This window comes from Cydia splendana, chromosome 3 (genome assembly GCF_910591565.1).
Source record: "Cydia splendana chromosome 3, ilCydSple1.2, whole genome shotgun sequence".
Taxonomy (NCBI): domain Eukaryota; kingdom Metazoa; phylum Arthropoda; class Insecta; order Lepidoptera; family Tortricidae; genus Cydia; species Cydia splendana.
The window spans coordinates 7,526,239-7,547,815 of record NC_085962.1 but is presented as its reverse complement, the minus strand read 5'-3'; the positions used below and the strand labels follow the sequence as shown (position 1 = coordinate 7,547,815).

The 21,577-nt window shown below is 36.5% G+C and overlaps 1 protein-coding gene and 1 long non-coding RNA gene across 2 annotated transcripts in view; both read left to right on the top strand.

Annotated features, from left to right (window-relative positions):
• The window catches only part of LOC134806469 (uncharacterized), a 200,981-nt gene that overhangs the window by 143,528 nt on the left and 35,876 nt on the right, over positions 1–21,577 (top strand). The gene's annotated exons all lie outside the window — the stretch shown is intronic.
• On the top strand, positions 10,528–20,356 carry LOC134806379 (solute carrier family 22 member 1-like). The gene is made up of 7 exons (XM_063779604.1): positions 10,528–10,849; positions 11,850–11,976; positions 13,257–13,357; positions 15,848–15,999; positions 16,456–17,061; positions 17,532–17,713; positions 19,983–20,356. The coding sequence occupies exons 1-7, from the start codon at positions 10,686–10,688 to the stop codon at positions 20,151–20,153; spliced, it is 1,503 nt and encodes a 500-aa protein (XP_063635674.1). The 5' UTR covers positions 10,528–10,685; the 3' UTR covers positions 20,154–20,356.

Genomic DNA, 21,577 nt, shown 5'->3' with positions numbered 1-21,577 from the left:
TTTCTTATTGATAAGATTCATATCTTAATGTTTATTTAAGGATATTGCAGCAGGTTGAAGTATTTTACAGTTGGCGTCAGCAGGCGTAGCCTACGAACGCCTGCATTCCAGAGGTGTTAAATGCGCGTTGCCAACCCTAGCACTCCTTGAGCTCTGGCTACCTTACTCACCGGCAGGAACACAACACAATGAGTAGGTGCCTAGTAATGATAGTTATTGTTTTCACATATCTCTACTCTCTACGATCTTTATCAGCGCTAAACCAAAATATTAAGTACCTCGAGTAGCTGTGTATATTTTAGATTCTTTTGTAAGTTCGTTCGTCATAGCCATTGTATTCTGTAGTCACAACCAAATGGGTATCACTGCATAGAAGTATAATGGTGCTTAGGCCTTTTATGACTGCATTGTTAATTTAAAAACGATTTATTGTACTAGGGAATGTATGTTACTTAAGATCTTATATCTTTGAGACGTAGGGAATTGTATAATAGACACTAAAATACACATCACATTCCCGTTAAGGAAACGCTCGGTTGTAAGTACCGTATTGTGTAAAATATTTAAATAATTAACTGTATGTTATTAAAAACCAAATTAAAATTTAAAAATAATTAATACATCAGGTCAAATCTTAGTGACCTATTCGTGGGTCATTAAAAAAACCGTACAAGTGCGAGTCGGACTCGCCCACCGAGGGTACCGTACTTTTTAGTATTTGTTGTTATAGCGGCAACAGAAATACATCATCTGTGAAAATTTCAACTGTCTAGCTATCACGGTTCATGAGATGTAGCCTGGTGACAGACAGACGGACAGTGGAGTCTTAGTAAAAGGGTCCCGTTTTTACCCTTTGGGTAGGGAACCCTAAAAATATGTCTGCAGCCTAATTGCCGCGACCCATACAAAATGTATGAAAAGAATCGTGGCAATGAGACGCAACCGCAGACATATTCTCAGAGAACGAGTTTCTGAATGATTAGTACTGATTTTTTTTCGAGAGTTTATTAAGAACGTTTCTCTCTTTTTAAAGATAAAGATAAAGATAAAGATCATTTATTTGCATTAAACATTACCAGTTACAAAGATGTTCATAATACATATGGTAGGTTTACATGTTTAACCTCATTTGGTATGCAAAATTGTAACTAAAAACTAAAATTTTACAAATTAATTTAACCTGTGTCAAAAAATTCACTCATACTATAAAAGTTTTTGTTGTTAAGCCATTCATATAATTTCTTTTTAAATAAAATAATATTCATAGTGCGGAATTCGATAGGTATTTTGTTATAAACTTTTACACTATTAACCAGACAACTTTTTTCATGTTTTGCTAATCGAGAATGGGCATCAGGTAGTAGTCTGTCTGGGTCTCGACAAGAACGAGGATGACTGTCACATGCTTTTTTAAACATGGACTTGTACTTATGGACAAATATGCACATTTCATATACGTAGAGCGCTGGAAGAGGCAAAAGACCGAGTTTCTTAAATAGTGGTCGGCAGGATTCGTCAGGCCGCATTCCATGTATTGCTCTTAAACATCTTTTTTGTGCGACGAACGCTCGGTTTATGTCAGTGCTATAGCCCCATAATATTAACCCATAGCGTAAGGTTGATTCGACATAGGCATGGTAACAAGAAATTGCAGTTTTAATATTTGTGATTTTACTGATCTGCTTAAGAACATATACATATTTATTTAATCTATTGGTTACACTATCGATTTGCGATTTCCAATCGAGTTTTTCATCAATGAGTACTCCTAAAAATTTGGTTTGTGGTACATTTTCGATGCTTGTGATATTGAGATTATAATTATAATTGTTAAATTGGATATATTTTGATTTGTCTAGGTTAATTTTTAGATTATTAGAATCAAGCCAATGCTTTATTACTTCTATTGTGTTAATTATATCAAGTTCGTGATCTTTAACAGAACTACTTTCCTTATTTGATGTCACTATGATGGAAATATCATCGGCGTATAAGATGCAACGGTGTCTTGTTATATCAGTTATGTCGTTTATGTACAACAAAAATAAAATCGGTCCCAGGACACTTCCTTGGGGAACTCCATATTTGTTGTGTCTAAAATCAGATGAGTAATTAACTAATTCATTATTTTCATTTAATTTACTAATTTGTACGCATTGTAGTCTATTGCTTAAGTATGAGGACATCCACTGAAGTGCCGGCCCTCTGATGCCAAGTCTGTCAAGCTTGGATAATAGTAGGTGATGAGAAACGAAGTCAAACGCCTTAGACAAATCAAAAAATAGTCCCGTTGTTATACAGTTATTGTTAATATTTGTCAATATAAGCTTAAGCAGAGAAAAGGTAGCCAAAGTAGTCGATTTATTTTTTTGAAAACCAAATTGTTCTTCTTTAATTATATCATATGTTGTACAGTAATCAATAAGTCTTTTAAGCATGCATTTTTCAAAAATTTTGGAAATAATAGGTATTAAAGTTATCGGGCGATAGTTATTAACATCTTCTTTTTTACCTTTTTTAAATAGAGGTTTGACAATGGATATTTTTAGAGCTTCGGGAAAAGTGCCTGATGAAAAAGAAAGATTCATTAAATGCGTTAAGATTGTTGCAGTTTCATTTAAGCTCACCTTTGTAATGTGTGTATTGATTCCATCGTATCCCTCAGAATTTGTTTTGTTTAGTGACAAAACTTCATTTTTTAATTCATTTTCTGATAAAGGTTTTAAGAACATCGAGTTAACCCTTCGATTAATACCTCTATAGATAGAAGGATGGGCATTTGATAATGTATGCGTAGAGTCTATGTAATGGTCATTGAAAATAGATGCAATTACTATGGGATCAGGTACGTCAATGTTATTGTGTTTTATGTGTTCAATCATACCCTGTGCTTTATTGTTGGATATTTGATTTTTGATAACCAACCACGATGCTCTACATTTATTTGAACTATTATTTATAAATTTTGCGTTTGCCTTTTTCTTTGACAAATAGATACATTGTTTTAATATTTTTGAATATTTAGAGTACATAGTCTTATCGCTTTCAATTTTATTTTTGTAGTACCTGAATCTAATGTTACGTTTAGTTTTACAGCTTATTTTCAAGCCTTTGCTGATCCAATTTTGTTTATTTTTATTAGTATTATTTCTCTTTATTCGTATTATTGGAAAGCATAGGTTATAAAACAGGCAAAACAGCTCGTGAAACTTGTTGAATGCTAAATTTAGGTCTCTTTGCTCATAAATTTCTGACCAGGATAAGCTTTTTAAGCAATGTTTGAATTTTTTTATATTGTCAGCGCAGTAGTCTCTTTTGTAGACGAAAAATGAGGTTGGTGCCTGTGTGACTTTTTGTGTGGGGAAACTCAACAATTGTGCCGTGTCATGATCTGATAAATGAAGTGGAAGTACTATTGCTTTAGCGTTTGGAATATTGCTGATTATATGATCTATGCACGAGTGCTTACGGGTGGGAACATCAATGTGTAAAATCAGATTATAGTTTTTAGAAAGATCTTGTAATTCAGTTGCTACATGGTTTCTCTTTAGCGTGTTTATATTAAGGTCGCCAGCGAGCACAATGTGATATTTTGACGTATATCTGCCCTGCAAATCGTGCAGAAGAGCGTCTAGTTTATTTAGGAATACGTTAGCGTTTGACGTTGGAGTTCTATAGAGACATATGACAATAAGTTTTTGTTGTGTAAATTCTACGCCACAAACTTCAAATACCTGTTCGGTAGCAAAATCTTTAAGAAAGGTGAGCTCTTTGCACTTTTGGCCTTTTTTAACTAGAATACAGGTTCCCCCTCTTCGCTTTTCTCTAAAAAATCCGGTTGCAACGTCAAAATTGTTAATTTGTACGTAATTTTCATAGCCTACACTTAGGAATGTTTCTGTTAGACAGATCACATTTGGGTCGTAACCCATTTCTTGTAATTCTTGTATTGTCAGCTCTAGTATATCTTGTTTTGACAAAATGCTAGCTATGTTTTGATGGAGAATTGTGAAGTTAGAAACTGATGAAGTCTTAGGCACGAAAAAAATCTTTCTTTTTTATGACAGGACTGGTGTGACATTGCTTGGAAAGCACATTTGTACTTTCTTCGATATCAATTCTGCTAGTATCAAGATTGAACGAGCAAGCTCCAATTTCTATTATAAGCGCATTTAGATCAGTTACAATGGTTTTCATTCCATTCCTATTTATTTTTCCCGATACTCTGTAGAACATTGTTTGAGAGTAGTCTAAATTCCTACTACTATCTAATAGATACGCATACTCATGTACGAGATTGTCCAGGTACAATAGGTTATTGAACGCCTCCACTCGTTTATTATATATATTTGCGAATCTACTTAGTTTGAAGACTGGACTGCATATAATAATATTAGTATGCTGGACGGTTAGTAGTTGGTTTTTCAGGTCTTCAATTATGTGTGAGTAGTTCTGTGTAACCTCGAAGTCAGATTCTCCTATAAATAATATACAGTAATCGTTCAACGTGAAGCCTTCCAATTTTGTGTGAATCCCTTTTACTAGTTCCTTAATGTTCCCGCCAGAAATAATATAGTGGCAGACTTCATCCGAAGCAAAGTTATTTAGAAGTAACTCTCTGGTATGTTTTTCATTTTTTCCACTAATTATGCATATCTTCCTTGAAGATTTTGTTGTGATGTTAGGGATTGAATTTGTATTTTTAGTTTCTGGAATATGCGATTGTTGTGTTAGGCAGTCTAAGTGGTCCATCAGCTCAGTATTCACTCGTCTTATTGCGTCAAGTTGTGTTTCTAGTTTATCTATTTCTTGTTGTAAATATAGTAATTTTTTATTGCAGTCAAATTCAAGCTTACGGTCTTTGCACGGAGAATGCGTTGATGCGGTTCCTGCATGCAATGAGGAGTGTCTTCTTCTTTTGTTTATGACCTTGCCTTCACTGGCCGTCGGAGATTGACACAAAGTTTTTAGGACTTTGTTTTCTTTTAAAAGTTTGCAATTTGTTAGTTTCAGTTCGTTTCTTTTTGTAATTGAATCCTCAAGTTTGATTCGCATATCGTCCAGTTGAGATTTCAGCTGAGAGATAGTATCCTGCAATTCCTGCTTTTCCATGTAATCAGCTGCGCGGTCAACCGTATCATTTAAAAATTCCATGCTATTTGTCAAGGTTGAGCAGGTATTTGGTAATTTGTTGGGCGAGAAAAATGACTCGTCTGATGATTCGTTTCCGGATACCTGACTATGGTAGGCGCTGTGCAGATTTGTCAACTCTAGGTCGTTTTGCGACTCAGATTGTGGTTCCGGTGTCATAATATGGCATACTGTGTTCGAAGTGTCGTTAAAAAGTGATGATCTTCGTTTATTTCTGATATGTGATTGGATATTCGGGTAATTTGGATCAGTTTTTATTTCTATGCATGACTTACATTTCCATTGTTTTTTAGAATCCGCACTCCTCAGGCGGTACAGTTTTTCAGGGTAGCCAGCACAGTCAAAATGGTATTTGTTGTTACATAATGCACACGAAACTAGGCTTTTTATATACTCGTAATTTTTACATCTAGCGCACGCTGTAGGCGTCATTTTTCCAGCACTCTTTGTAACCTGTGTCTTTGGCGGCATAATGTCTGGCGTAATTGTTGTTTACTTAGTTTAAGTGTGGTTTAAGTAAACTATCAATAATATTATCGAAGTAACAAAGCATTAATGTTCACAAAATAACACTTTTTGTTCAAAGTTCAACAGAGGTCACTCAAATTCTCAGAACTGGCAGCGTCGTATTCAACGTCCAAAACGTCGCAAGTGCCGCAGCGTTTCATATAACTTTTCGCGTTTTGTTAAAATCGTTTGCCGAATTCGCGCGCACTTTTGATTATAAAAGGTTTTATGTAATTTCTCCTAAATTCTAACTTATATTTTCACTGAGTTTATGCACTATACAAACACTGTCTAATTACGCATATTTTGATGTAAGTTTAATAGCAGACGACTCACTTTGTACCAGTTAAATTAATTTTTAAATGGGAGCGTTTGATAAACACTGTTTACGCGCTGACGCCCTCCCGACTCCCCGGGAGGAAAGGGACAGATCGAATTGAATTAAAATTGAAATTTGTATTAGCCCCGCATGTTGAAATTACATTTTATTCTTATGGTCATTTTGTCTCGGTCTCACACCAAAATCGAATTTTGCTCACTGTTTTTAATCAGCAAACTACCCTTGTTCAAGTTCCTAAGGCGAAAGCAAATAAAAACGTTCTTTACGACACTAAACACATACGAGTAACAGTATTTTATTTAGGCCCACTTGCACCATCCCACTAACCCGGGGTTAAGTGGTTACCGTTAACCTAGTGTCAAATTGTAATGGTAACCATGATAACTCCAGGTTTAACCGGTTAACCCCGGGCTAGTGGAATGGTGCAAGATGGCGCTCAGAAAGCAAGAACGCATGGTATATGTATCGGTGTCACATTGTCAAATTTAAATATCATTTGACATTTGGTTGTACTTGACATACATACAAATATATACCTTGATGTGACTGGTGCATTGAGAAACGCATATATTGCTTAAGGCATGGTTATTTACTCTAAAATGATCTATGTTTATTCAAAAGCTTTACTTCTAATACATAGGTATTAGGTACACCCAGATACTTAACCATTTTCAATTTCAATGAGTTAATATTAATTAAGTTCAAATTATTTTAATGATGAAAAATAATCTTAAAAATACTCTTTGATCATGTAGCATGAAAAAACAAGAAAGATTTTAACGTTTTGTTCACGGAAGCAAAATGATTCACGAAAATGCAAAAAAATATACCTATTAAAAACCGGCCAAGTGCGAGTCAAGACTCGCGCACGAAGGGTTTCGTACCATTACGCAAAAAACGACAAAAAAATCACGTTTGTTGTACGATACGGGAGCCCCACTTAAATATTTATTTTATTATGTTTTTATTATGTGTTGTTATAGCGGCAAATAGAACTACATCATCTGTGAATTTAAATTCCAAATGTCTACGATTCTCGAGTGACAGCCTGGTGACAGACAGACGGCCAGACGGCCAGACGGCCAGACGGCCAGACGGCCAGACGGCCAGACGGCCAGACGGCCAGACGGCCAGACGGACAGACGGACAGACGGACAGGTGGACAGACGGAGTCTTAGTAATAGGGTCCCGTTTTTACCCTTTGGGTACGGAACCCTAAAAACGCCTTTGTATAGGTATGTATTATTCAACATAATATGTATTTGTTTTAACACAAATTGTATTCTATGACTCAGCGGGCAACATTCCAAGTTATAATTGATAAGTGATAAATTTATAATCATACGTCGCACTCCGCCACGCCGGGCATTTTGCGGGCATGTCATTGGTAAGGTTCACAAATTAATTTTCGAGCTGTCACAATAAATAAATAATAAATAAATAAATAAATATTAGGGGACATCTTACACAGATCAAACCTAGCCCCAAACTAAGCAAAGCTTGTACTATGGGTACTAGGCGACGATATACATACTTGTATAGATAAATACATACTTATATACATAGAAAACAACCATGACTCAGGAACAAATATTAGTGTTCATCACACAAATAAATGCCCTTACTGGGATTCGAACCCAGGACCATCGGCTTAGCAGACAGGGTCACTATCCACTAGACCAGACCGGTCGTACAATAAAGTATTTGTACTTAGTATTTGTAATATGCAATTCCAAATACCTTAGCAACTAAAGTTGTACATTAGTTGGGTATCTATTTTTTATATCAATTCAATTTTAACTAAAAATAAGGTTGAATAATATGTAGTATATTTGATATAACAAATTACTTTTTAAGCATAGTATGCGAATATATTATTAATATTTTTTCCTAATTTTTTGGCAGTCAAGGTTCTTCGTCATGTCAGCTATTTATTAGATGTTTTAAGTAGCCACTTAAATGGACTTATCACTTCAAAGAGTATTTACACATTTAAGATTGATACATGATAACTGGTATATTACAAATACTAAGTAGGTACATGTCTGCCGGATGCATGATGACAGATGGGCCAAAATAGCCACTAGCTGGCATCCCCAGGGTAGTCGAGGCAGAGGCAGACCGAGAAAGAGATGGCGGGACGACCTGGATGCATACCAGCGGGATTGGCGGGCTCTTGTCCAGCACAGGGAGGACTGGAAAGGAAGAGGGGAGGCCTTTGCCCAGCAGTGGGACACACACAAGCGGGATTGGCGGGCTCTTGTCCAGCACAGGGAGGACTGGAAAGGAAGAGGGGAGGCCTTTGCCCAGCAGTGGGACACACACAAGCGGGATTGGCGAGCTCTTGTCCAGCACAGGGAGGACTGCAAAGGAAGAGGGGAGGCCTTTGCCCAGCAGTGGGACACACACAAGCGGGATTGGCGGGCTCTTGTCCAGCACAGGGAGGACTGGAAAGGAAGAGGGGAGGCCTTTGCCCAGCAGTGGGACACACACAAGCGGGATTGGCGGGCTCTTGTCCAGCACAGGGAGGACTGGAAAGGAAGAGGGGAGGCCTTTGCCCAGCAGTGGGACACACACTAATAATAAAAAAAAAGTAGGTACATATACTCGTAAGTTAAGATGTTTTTTTTGTAAACCTTACCGACATGCCCCCAAACTGCCCGCTGGAGTGCGACGTCTGTTGATAATGTATTAATTGACCGAAGCGAAGCGAAGGTCTACGTTTTGACTCGGGCATTTTGCTTTCGTATGTCCGGATGTTCTCCTCTACAGGTCGCAATTCTTAACCGATTCTCGTGAAATTTTGTGACCGAATTTTATGACTAAATAAATTTTTTTTGTCAATCCGGTTTTTGGATATTTTTAAAAATGGCGGAGTCGTGATACCTGGCGCCTAAACAAATAGTCGTATCGATATCATAAGACTTTTTTCTTTTTGAGACATGTTTACAGAGTTAATAGCAAAAAATGCAGAAAAAAATTATCGCTGGTTTAGGCGGTATTTAGATATTTAATTTTAACTAATTTTAATTTGAGAAGGAGTAGCTAAATTTCGTCAACCCATCTAAGAACTATTTGGCTCAGTTTGTAAACGTTCGCTTTTTCTGTTTGCACAGAGGGTCTGGGTTCGATCCCCAGTAATTGTATGCTAGGATATTATAACTTTTTGTATTTTTTTACACATAAAATTCGTATTGTTTTTCTGTAATTTACTATACACCGTGTTTTTATTGAATTCCGTTAACTTCGGGGTATAGTTAAGTACGTTTATAAGAACTAAATGGCATAGTTAATTTTCAAAAAAAAAATTTTTTTTTGTTTTCTTTTTTGTTTTTTTTGTTTTTTTAAAGTAATTAAATGTAGCATATAGCGTTGTTGTAACACGGGCATTACATTTAACTCAACCAAACAATTGAAATCTGTGACATATCAATGTCATTTCGTACACCAATCGACCGAGATTGTACTTAAGTTTAGTAGCAAATGTATGAACTCATTCTAAACACTAATCAATATGTAAGCCGGCCCTAAGGCAAGTGTACACGCTTGTAGAGGCCTTATAGTAAAAAAATAAATTATGGATTATCTCCGAAATGGACTTAATTAGAACATCGGTGTCTTTGAGAAAGTTACTTGATTTAAGCTCAGGAATGCACCCTTGAAATTAACGGAAATCAAAAAAAACACGGTGTATTTAAAGCTCTTAGCACCATGTTATTTCAAGCTCTGCTCGCGAGGTCTACAGCTCACAGAGCCACTAGTATCTCTAAATTGTCACTTTGAGTAGATAAATTACTCAAAAAACCTAGCCTTAAGGAAAGAATGGCACAGCTCTTACAAACGTCTACGACAGTTCGAATTTAAACTCACATTATACCGACACTAGGTTGTTATTGCAATTTCACGGTCGAGTGAGACACGAGCTAGCAAAGGTTGATGGTTTGTCAATGGAATCATGAGATCCATCTGTCACTTGTTTATTTTTATGCAGTGAGTGGCAATGACTGGTGTCAGACAGCCGTGCAAACATAAAAAGCAATCAGGTTAATCAAGCGGTCATAAAAAATACTTTATTTGTTTTTAAATCATATAAGTACGCGTTAAATTTGTGCTGTTACAGTGAACATGATTTATGTGTCGAAGTGAAACAAATTTTGCGAATTGCGATATATCATATTATGTACTATTACTTATTCAAGTTAGTTTTGAACCATAGTTAAGAGATTTTAAACTATATAATTTACGGTATTGTAATTAGCTAAATTAGTTAAATGCAACAACAAAAACAATTAAATTAGGTATGATGCTTTGTAAAGAGTAAGTAGTAAGTGTTAGGTTGTAAATAAATAATAGTAACTTTAACTGAGCAATCATAGGTAATGATCTAAATTCAGTAGTAGAAACAGTATTGGCTTCTGTATATTTTTAATTCTAATTATCTATATGTGTTATTTTTCGCTTTTTGTTCCCCATTATCAATATTTTTGTTTGTTACCTGAATTGAATTAGCAGCTTAAGCAGGTAATTTTTTTATAAGAAGATATCTATGATTATTGGAAGTGCCTGTGTGTGTGTCAAATTCAAATGTGAAATATAACTTTATATCAATATAAAGATAAATTATAAATATAAGTGACCTACCTTAAATCAAAACTAATAATCACCCAATGCCACTAAAGAATCAAAGATGACAATAATATCCAACAAAGTACATTTAGACGATATTTTGGAGAAATTCGGCGTATGGGACCGTTACCACACTGCAGCCACGGTATGGTTGACCCTGATAAATGTTTTCAACTCCATAGCGTACACCAACTATGTGTTTATCACCGAGGAGGTCAAATACAGGTAAACATTGTCTTCTCTTATTATCCGACAGCTAAAGGACAAGCCACACTGACTGCATGCGTAAGCAGCATGTCTCCGGCTTCCAGCTCCTTTCTCAGTACATCGCGCAACGTACCTAAGCAATCAAGACACTTAATTTCTCAAAAATATGTCCCATAGTTCTTAATTCGCTGACATAATATGGGAGGGTCAACCGGGATAAATGCGTCACTTGAGGTAAATGCGTCTTTTAAACTTTTCTTTTTTTTTAATTGAACATTTTAGAACTATTGCAACCCTCCCTATTCGAAGTGTGCTGGTTACTGAACTTTTAGTGTAGACGGCTATAATAGTTATAATAATTGAAGGGATGTTTACAAAAACAACATAACTGACTACACTGGTTGACACCTGAAACGATTAACAATTTTCTTAAAAAAGTGTCAACCGCTCTAAGCAGTTATGTTGCGTTTGGAAGATATCTTCAAAAGACGCATTTACCACAAGAGACGCATTTACCCCGGTTGACTCGACATATTTTTAGGGTTCCGTACCTCAAAAGGAAAAACGGAACCCTTATAGGATCACTCGTGCGTCTGTCTGTCTGTCCGACCATTCCCTCCCCCCCTTTATATCTGAAACTACTGGGTCTAAAATTTTGAAAAAAAATACACAAAATAGTACTTTAAGTATAGATGACAGGAAAACCTATTAGAAATGTGCAGTCAAGCGTGAGTCGGACTTATGTACGGAACCCTTGGAACGCGAGTCCGACTCGCACTTCACCGGTTTTTTAGTATGATGTGTGCACCAGTGTTGGCCGAAAGTTAATGCGAATTGAAAATGTTGGCCATTAACCATTATAAATTGAACCTTAAACCGTAACGTACGATTACAGATTACGGTTCAATTTATAATGGTTAATGGCCAGCATTTTCAATTTGGATTAACTTTCGGCCAACACTGGTGTGCACTCATATTTGTACACTTGACTAATAGTACATTTGTCTTTACATTGCAGATGCAAACATTATTCTGATGATGGGATGAACACAAGTCAATTTAACAGATCTCACTTTGGAGATTGCCAAGTCGATTCTTTTTGCACCGAGTGGGTCTATGACGACCCGCGAAGCTTTGTGGCAGAGGTAAATTTTAAGTCAACCTCCTAAGACCCTGCGTACAATTTTTTGTACATATTCCGCTATGTATTTTGAACTTTCATTGAATTACTGAGGATTCCAAATTCAAAAACAAAATAAGTGCATCTGGGTCCCAGGAGGAATCTCAATTTGACTTAACTGGAATAGGCTCGTTTAGACGGTGCGAAAACTCGCATGCGAGTTTTATTACATTGCAGTATATGATTGGTCGGCTGAATTGGATGTAACCTCAATAGTCCGCAATGTAGGAAAGTACCTAACTAAAATTGCATCCGAGTTAGCGCGTCGTCTAGGTGACTTTTAAAGATTTAAGGATGACTCAAACAAACAGACACAAAAAAAGAAAGGTAATACCTGGTTTAACCTGTTCTCCAAATATGCTGTAGGTACTAGAGAACTGACCTGGGGGCCGATTTTTGAATTTCGATCGCTCGATTTCGTCACTCGAAAATCGGTGGAAAACGGCGAAATGCTAATTTTTGAAAAGCCAGCGATGGAAATTTGAAATCTAGTGGTAATGACCACTCGATTTCAATTCTATTAGTAGAATTTAAATGCCTAGTAGTGGAGATATTATTGAACGAAATACACGAAATTCAAAACTCGGCCCCCAATTTGTTTAGCGACTTTTAAAAATAACTTGTATTTTGATTTTAGTGCACTTTGAAGTTTATTTTAAGACGTATTATGTTGCGAAGTTTGTTACGTTTAAAACGTGACAAGCAACGTCAATTACAACGATAATGGCGTACATTGAAGATAATATTTAATGTGTTTGTAAAATAGGAAATCTAAAGACTTAATAATTTCTAAAAGTTATTAAACAAATTGTCATCGTTTGAGGAGTTCAATTTATGTCTTAAATATAGGGTCAAATACCCTATATTTAAGACATAAATTGAACTCCTCAAACGTACTGTATTTAAAGTAAATTATTTTACACCATGCAAGAAATAAAGTACCAGAATATTAATAGAGAAACGTAAACATCAGTTATTTTTAGACACAATTTCTATTTTAAAACCCGTATAAAATTATAAAGAGTAGATAATTTTGATCTTGAGTCTTGACGTCGCATGCTAGTGTTTCATATAAATTCCATAGTAGCAAATCGTTTTGACAGTTCGAAAAAGGAAACTGATTTGACTAGTAGTCAAATACCCTATGTTTGCTCGTGACAGGCCCCACCCGGTACCTATATGTAATATGTACATACATACATTTATTGTTTATGTTTTTTTTTGTTTTCTTCTTTTGTTTGTTAGTTCGACTTGGCGTGTCAAGAATGGAAGCGGACTCTAGTAGGCACCATGCACAGCTTTGGATACATGGTGGGATTGCTGATCGTGGGACCTCTTTCGGATAGGTACGTCAATATATAATTTTATTATTATACAGACGAACAGCCCGATTCGAACTTTAAGATACGTGAAATATTACGACTAGATACGATATGGATTAGATATATGTCAGTGTCAAAAGTGATATTTCTTCAAACAAAAACGTCACCTTTGACACTGCCATAACATATCTAATCCATATCGAATCTAGTCGTAATACTTGACGTATCTAAAAGTTCGAATCGGGCCGTAAGAGCATGCCTCGGAAAATGTAATAATAATAATGCATGATAATGAGAGTAGAGTCTATGCGAAAAGTGAAAAGTCGTGGGGCCCAATATATTCCACGACTCTTCTCTTTCCGAACAGACTCTAACAAAACTTAAAAATGAAGAAATGAATTAAATTAGGAATAAAAAAATCTTAATTTTTCAAGATCCCTGGATAGGTACTCGGAATTAGGAATTTTATTCGGTTAAGCTTATCACTAAAGTTATGGTGGTAAACATTATTTTGTTGAAAATTTGAATGAAAAACTGATCAAACGTATTTATGATTATGACCGTGACTGAACAAAACATCAGAGCGATAATGCATACAAAAAATAAGCATTATACCTACTTTGGATTTCACAGTTTTTACAATTCACAAAAACTTTATAGACAAAGTTATATTTTTATTTGTGTAGTGAAGTGGTATTACGACGGTAAGTACCTTAAATTTCCTTGTTAGTAAATCGTTTGAATATAAATAATATGAATGACCTTCGTATTTGTGTGACGACGCCCATTGCTTATACATATGGCTCAGGCCCATTCATTGCTACTTAGTGGTTTAGATTATTATTTTACTAGCGACCCGCCCCGGCTTCGCACGGGTTAACAACTTATACATCTAAACCTTCCTCAAGAATCACTCTAGTCTGTTAATAGGTGAAAACCGCATGAAAATCCGTTCAGTAATTTTTGAGTTTATCGCGAACAAACACACAAACAGACAGACGCGGCGGGGGACTTTGTTTTATAAGGTGTAGGGATTTGGGTGGATCAACTTTTTTGTGTTGTTGGAAGTTGTTAGTTAGAAAAAAAATATGATTATTTATTTATTATTAATAAAACAAAACAAGTAAATTATATTTCAGACAGAAATCCCGCAAATTTAAACTGTACCTATCACAGAGTTCGTGTCTAAAAATGAAAATAAAGATTAAAATAAATACAATAAGAATAAGAATGAGAGATAAGATTGAAATGAAATAAATGATTACCTATCTTATCTTATGTTATCTTATCTTAAAATAAAAGAGCCGTCAAGAGAGATCTAAATGGGGAGGTGGGTACATCAGGGACACGGTGAAGGACGTACGGTATTGTATTATGCATACATACATACATTAATTTCAAAACGGTATTCATTTGATATTCATTGTATACGTATATATTTTACGGTATTTACAGTATAATGAACAGCGCGGTCTCGAATTATCCACAACAATAAAACTATAGATGACCATGGTATTACTAATACATACCATGAAATGGAACTTTGCAAATGTTAAATATCCTCTTTATTTTTCTGTTTTGTATTGCCATCAGTATTTTATCCTCGTTCAACAAAACTATTTTTTTTTGTGAAGCATAATAAATATGTAGGTACCTACAAGTCACAAGGTAAACCTTCAATAAGTTTACCCTGTAAAGAGTAGGATGTGTTTCATATCTTATACCTTTAAATGAGCAATTCTTGTATATTTATTTATATATTTCGGAGATCTCGGAAACTGCTCTAACGATTTCGAAGAAATATGCGACATTATTTACACATTCGTTCGGAAGCCAAAAATCGATCTAGCTAGGTGTTATCTCTGGGAAACGCGCATTTTTGAGTTTTTATACGTTTTCCGAGCAAACCTCGGTCTCCCAGATATTATATTATTAAGCTTAATTTTGGAAATTATTTATCAATTAAAAAAAAACATAACTAATACATATATTTACCTACAGTAACGGGCACAGTCGGCCATAATACAATTTAACTAAATGTTGGCAAGCGAATCGGACTATTTTGTGTTTACTTTTTTTTTGGAAATTGTTACATTTACTGCATATTCCAACCTTATGGAACTCTAGGCGAGATATCAATACATGTATGCAGTTTACAGTATCTAAGCAAGGTAACCACGCTTGGCTGGTCACGTTCATAGCTCTCTATTGGTAGGTAATTAGATAATTATTATCGAGACATGTTCTTTGCAGTAGTTAAAACACCGGCATGGTACGTGCCATATGATAATATGCCTGACAGAAAAACACAGTTAATGAAAGTAATGTTACTCCCGATTGCTTTCGAACATTAAGATATTTCATAATACATATGTAAAAAAATATTAAATCCTCGAATTAGCTACGTTTTATTCATAAACTGCACTCTTCCAACAGTTTATTTTCGAATTTAACCAATTAGTTCCACCATCGTATGGTCGTCACTCTGAAATCTTTTTATTGATGTAATTCCAGGTTAGGAAGGAAAACTCTAACAGTCGTGACATGTACACTAGGGAGTACACTCGGGCTGGCGCGGAGCTTCACAACAAACTACTGGCTGTATGTAACTCTCGAGTTTCTGGAGGCTGTGGTTGGAGATCCTTGTTCATCATCTTTTATGATGTGTATGTATACAATTTTAATTTATTACACGACATTTTTTGTTAGGTACTCATCTATGCCACAGTGTAAAAAGTAACAGTGGACCGACGCCTTTGATGTTTGCGTAAATGCCGATACCGCACAAGAACGCAGTAGTTATCACAGACTTTTACACAGCTGCCCAAAAAACTGCACATTTCAAATAAGATACGCTAGCCCTGTAAGTAGTAACGAGCTACTAACAATGGCGATGTATGCAGCTCGGGTGCGCGCGACCCACTCCTCGCACCCCGCACGATTGCCCTGTCTAGACGGCTTCGTCGAATGACTGTATTGTTTTATACACTGTGTCTATGCCATCATTTTGACTCTAAAATGTCTCTTGTGTCTAACAAGTGACTATCTACTAAATACATAAGTATTTATCTGTAAGTATAAATGAAGTAAAATAAAAAAATCGTACATTTTGTCCATTTCAGCCATAGAAATGGTCGCCACAGACAAGCGTGTCTTGTACACCACGATCAGCGGTTTCGGCTACACAATCGGGGGCATTCTATACCCTCTACTGTACTGGCTCGTTCCTTATTGGAGACACTTTCTTCAGGCAGTCTACGCGCCTGGTCTGCTATTCATTTTCTACATATACCTGCTTGATGAGAGCCCGCGATGGCTCCTAACTAAAGGGAAGAAAAACGAAGCAGTGACCATCATAGACGCAGCTGCTAAAAAGAACAACTTGCAGTTAGAAATGGATATAAATCAGATTTCTTACCAAGAAGAAAAAGGAGCAAGTTTTTCGAGAGTTCTACTAGAAACATTTAAGTCCAAGTCAATGTTAAAGAGATTTTTCGTTTGCTCGGTTTGGTGGATTGCGTCTACGTTCGTCAACCATGGACTGACAATTAACTCTATCTCTCTGCAAGGAAACAAGTATGTGAACTACGCACTGACGTCCATTGTAGATGTTCCCGGACGGTTTGTTGTGGTGTACATACTGAACAGATTCAAGAGAAAGATACCTTTGATAGTCACTTTCGTGGCATGCGCAGTTCTGTGTGTTGCTCAACCATTTGTTCCGAGCGGTAAGAATTTTTCTTCTTATCATGAAACTTTACTTTGTCCTATATTTATACATTTTTCCTGCAATATATGTATAGGTACTAATTGACCCCGTAGAATTTAATGTAGTTACTAAACTATTTAGTAGGTATTAGGAAACCATGAATACATTATGTGTTCTTTGTACACGACCGCAGCGCTCATGCAGAATATTTTAATTACTAAGACTCCTCTGTCCGTCAGTCTGTCTGTCTGTCTGTCTGTCACCAGGCTGTATCCGTGATAGCTACAGTTGATATTTTCACAGATGATCTATTTCTGTTGCCGCTGTAACAACAAATACTAATAAAAACAGAATAAAATAAATATTTCAATGGGGCTCCCTTATAACAAACGTGACTTTTTTGCCGTTTTTTGCATAATGGTATGGAACCCTTCATGCGAGAGGCCGACTCCCACTTGGCCGGTTTCTTTTAACGATAACTCTTTACAGCACTACCCTGGCTCTCCATAACCTTGTACATGTCCGGCAAGCTCATGTCTTCCGTCTACTTCTCCATCACGTACATCTTCACGTCGGAGCTGTTCCCCACCTACACCAGGAACTCTATGCACGCCCTGTGCTCCTCCGTGGGGAGGATAGGCTCCATCGTTGCTCCGCAAATGCCTCTGCTGGTATGTATGAAATATGGTTAAGGGCTTATAATCCACAATTGTAGATTGTGGGTGTGTGTGTGTAGGGAGCAAATTGACATATTTACGGCGAGGGCGAGGGATTGAATCCTAAAGGAAGCGAAAGATTCTATAACACAATCCCTAGAGTAGCGAGGGATTCTATTATAGAATCCTGAGCGTAGTGAGCGATTCAAATGTGTTACGCCCAAGATGAAAATAATTTTGCTACCACGTGACACATACTGCTTTTCACATCACCTATGAGATAATTATGATGTTTATAAATATTATTTAAGCTAAAAAGTGTTCCTTTGATCCCTCCTAGCAGGGAAGAAAAGTGCCAATTTGATCTCTCCTAGCAGGGAAGAAACAGCCCATTTTCGAATTGGTGATGTAAAATAGTAGTTTGTGTTACAAGGGATCAAAATGATATATTTCCGTCAAGGGCATACATTGACCCTGATGTACGTAATGTAGTGAGGGATTCAAGTGTTAACGCCGAAGACGAAATAATTTTGATACCGTGTGACACGTACTGCTTTTCACATCAACTATGAGGAAAATAAAAAAATCTTAGCTTTGACACAATCATATTTATTCAGTTTCCACAGAACTCCGCCATTGTAGAAATTACACTCAATTAATTTGAATTAATTTAAGCTAAAAAAGAATGCAAAAAATAACAAAAAGTGTCCTAGAACAGAAAAGTGTCACTTTGATCCCTCCTAGCGGGGAAGAAAAAGCCCTTTTCCGAATAGGTGATGTGAAAAATAATTTTGATATCACCATGTAAACAAGGCAGTATCAGATAACATTACACAAATATTTTTTAATTGCACATGTCAAACATTAAAGAAACGCATTACAATTATTTTTTTTGTGAACTTGTTTACGTGCTGCAATAAATTGACAAACATACATAGATAAATACATAGGTACCAATTACAAAAACATATTTATTGTATAAGACACTTTGATGTGCTTATGAACCTATATCTACGTAAAAATACCTTTAAACGAGCAATTCTTGTATATGTTTATATTATTATATTTCGGGATCTCGGAAACGGCTCTAACGATTTCGATGAAATTTGCTATATGGAGAGGTCTTAATATCTCTGGGAAAACGCGCATTTTTGAGTTTTATATGTTTTCCGAGCGTAGCTCGGTCTCCCAGATATTTTTTAGGGTTCCGTACCCAAAGGGTAAAACGGGACCCTATTACTAAGACTTCGCTGTCCGTCCGTCCGTCCGTCCGTCTGTCACCAGGCTGTATCTCACGAACCGTGATAGCTAGACAGTTGAAATATTCACAGATGATGTATTTCTGTTGCCGCTATAACAACAAATACTAAAAACAGAATAAAATAAAGATTTAAATGGGGCTCCCATACAACAAACGTGATTTTTGACCAAAGTTAAGCAACGTCGGGAGTGGTCAGTACTTGGATGGGTGACCGTTTTTTTTTTGCTTTTTTTTCGTTTTTTTTTTTGCATTATGGCACGGAACCCTTCGTGCGCGAGTCCGACTCGCACTTGCCCGGTTTTTTTATGTTTTACTTATTTCCGGTTAGGAAAAAAGATCCGGTCGAATTGGGAACCTCTTTAAAGTTGGTAGAAAGTAGAAACATTCCTTTGGGTAATATAACTGTATGGTCGGTGCCCCAACTTAAGTACCCACGTCGTCGCCATACTAATTGTATACTAGAAAAGTAGATACCTATAGTATTATGTTAGGGAACCGGGTGTCTTGGATACGGGCCCTTAAGCTTATGGCCCCTAAGCTAGCAAAAGAGGCTATGAAATGTCCAAATCTTGGAAGTACAAAGAAGTCTGTATTAAAATTCAAATCGTTCGAATTGATAACCAAAGTCATAAAACTGTAAGTTAACTAATTTAGTTAGACACGTAAGAAACACAATAGCCGTGTCTATAACGTGATGAATCTATGTATTACATTTTAACTAATAAGGCTTTACACGAGGCTCTAAAGCGGCCTTCGCATTGCTGGATGCGGATCCGCACGCTGCGTGTGTGCGAGCAAGACATCACTATACATACGTGCATACAGGACCAGACTTTGAGACCTAGGGCCCCTAGGCACTTGAAATTTTGGGGGCCACCTTCTCCATCTCAAAACCATCGCTCTTTTGCCTGGGTCCCTATTACGCCCGGGCCTTGTGGGCTAGGTGGAAATCCGGCCCTGAGTTACTGTATGGTTTACAATATCTCTCGGCAGAACGTTGCATACTCCCTGTTGCTTTTGCAGATGGTGTACTGGTCTGGCCTTCCATCAGTCATCTTCGGCCTCGTCTCTCTGACAGCCGGCCTGCTCACACTGTTGGTGCCCGATACCACAGAAGACGCATTGCCGGACACCGTACACCAAGCAGAGAAGATTGGCAAGTTTGAGGAGAACGAACTGAACTGCTCTTCTTGACAGCGGTACACTTGTGTAGTCTGGGGGCGAGATATTTGACTTTCGAGCACTCGATTTCGTCACTCGAAAATCTGTGAAAAAAGGCGAAATGCTATAGAGATTGCGAATACACTCGTTTTCAATTCTATTAGTAGAATTTAAACGCCTAGTGCCTAATGCCTAGGAGATAATATTATTAAAGTGAGAACACGAAAAGAGTCGTGGAATGTAAAGGAACCCATACATTCTACGACTCTTCTCTTTCCGCACAGACTACACTAGTGGCTCTGTGAGCTGTAGACCTCGCGAGCAGAGCTTGAAATAACATGGTGCTAAGAGCTTTAAATACACCGTGTTTTTTTTGATTTCCGTTAATTTCAAGGGTGCATTCCTGAGCTTAAATCAAGTAACTTTCTCAAAGACACCGATGTTCTAATTAAGTCCATTTCGGAGATAATCCATAATTTATTTTTTTACTATAAGGCCTCTACAAGCGTGTACACTTGCCTTAGGGCCGGCTTACATATTGATTAGTGTTTAGAATGAGTTCATACATTTGCTACTAAACTTAAGTACAATCTCGGTCGATTGGTGTACGAAATGACATTGATATGTCACAGATTTCAATTGTTTGGTTGAGTTAAATGTAATGCCCGTGTTACAACAACGCTATATGCTACATTTAATTACTTTAAAAAAACAAAAAAAACAAAAAAGAAAACAAAAAAAAATTTTTTTTTTGAAAATTAACTATGCCATTTAGTTCTTATAAACGTACTTAACTATACCCCGAAGTTAACGGAATTCAATAAAAACACGGTGTATAGTAAATTACAGAAAAACAATACGAATTTTATGTGTAAAAAAATACAAAAAGTTATAATATCCTAGCATACAATTACTGGGGATCGAACCCAGACCCTCTGTGCAAACAGAAAAAGCGAACGTTTACAAACTGAGCCAAATAGTTCTTAGATGGGTTGACGAAATTTAGCTACTCCTTCTCAAATTAAAATTAGTTAAAATTAAATATCTAAATACCGCCTAAACCAGCGATAATTTTTTTCTGCATTTTTTGCTATTAACTCTGTAAACATGTCTCAAAAAGAAAAAAGTCTTATGATATCGATACGACTATTTGTTTAGGCGCCAGGTATCACGACTCCGCCATTTTTAAAAATATCCAAAAACCGGATTGACAAAAAAAATTTATTTAGTCATAAAATTCGGTCACAAAATTTCACGAGAATCGGTTAAGAATTGCGACCTGTAGAGGAGAACATCCGGACATACGAAAGCAAAATGCCCGAGTCAAAACGTAGACCTTCGCTTCGCTTCGGTCAATTAATTTATTATTAGAGTTTTCTATTATATAAACAAGGTGTTTTTCATTTTAACCCTGTGACCGCTATTAGTCGTAACAGTATTAAATTTGTCACCACGTA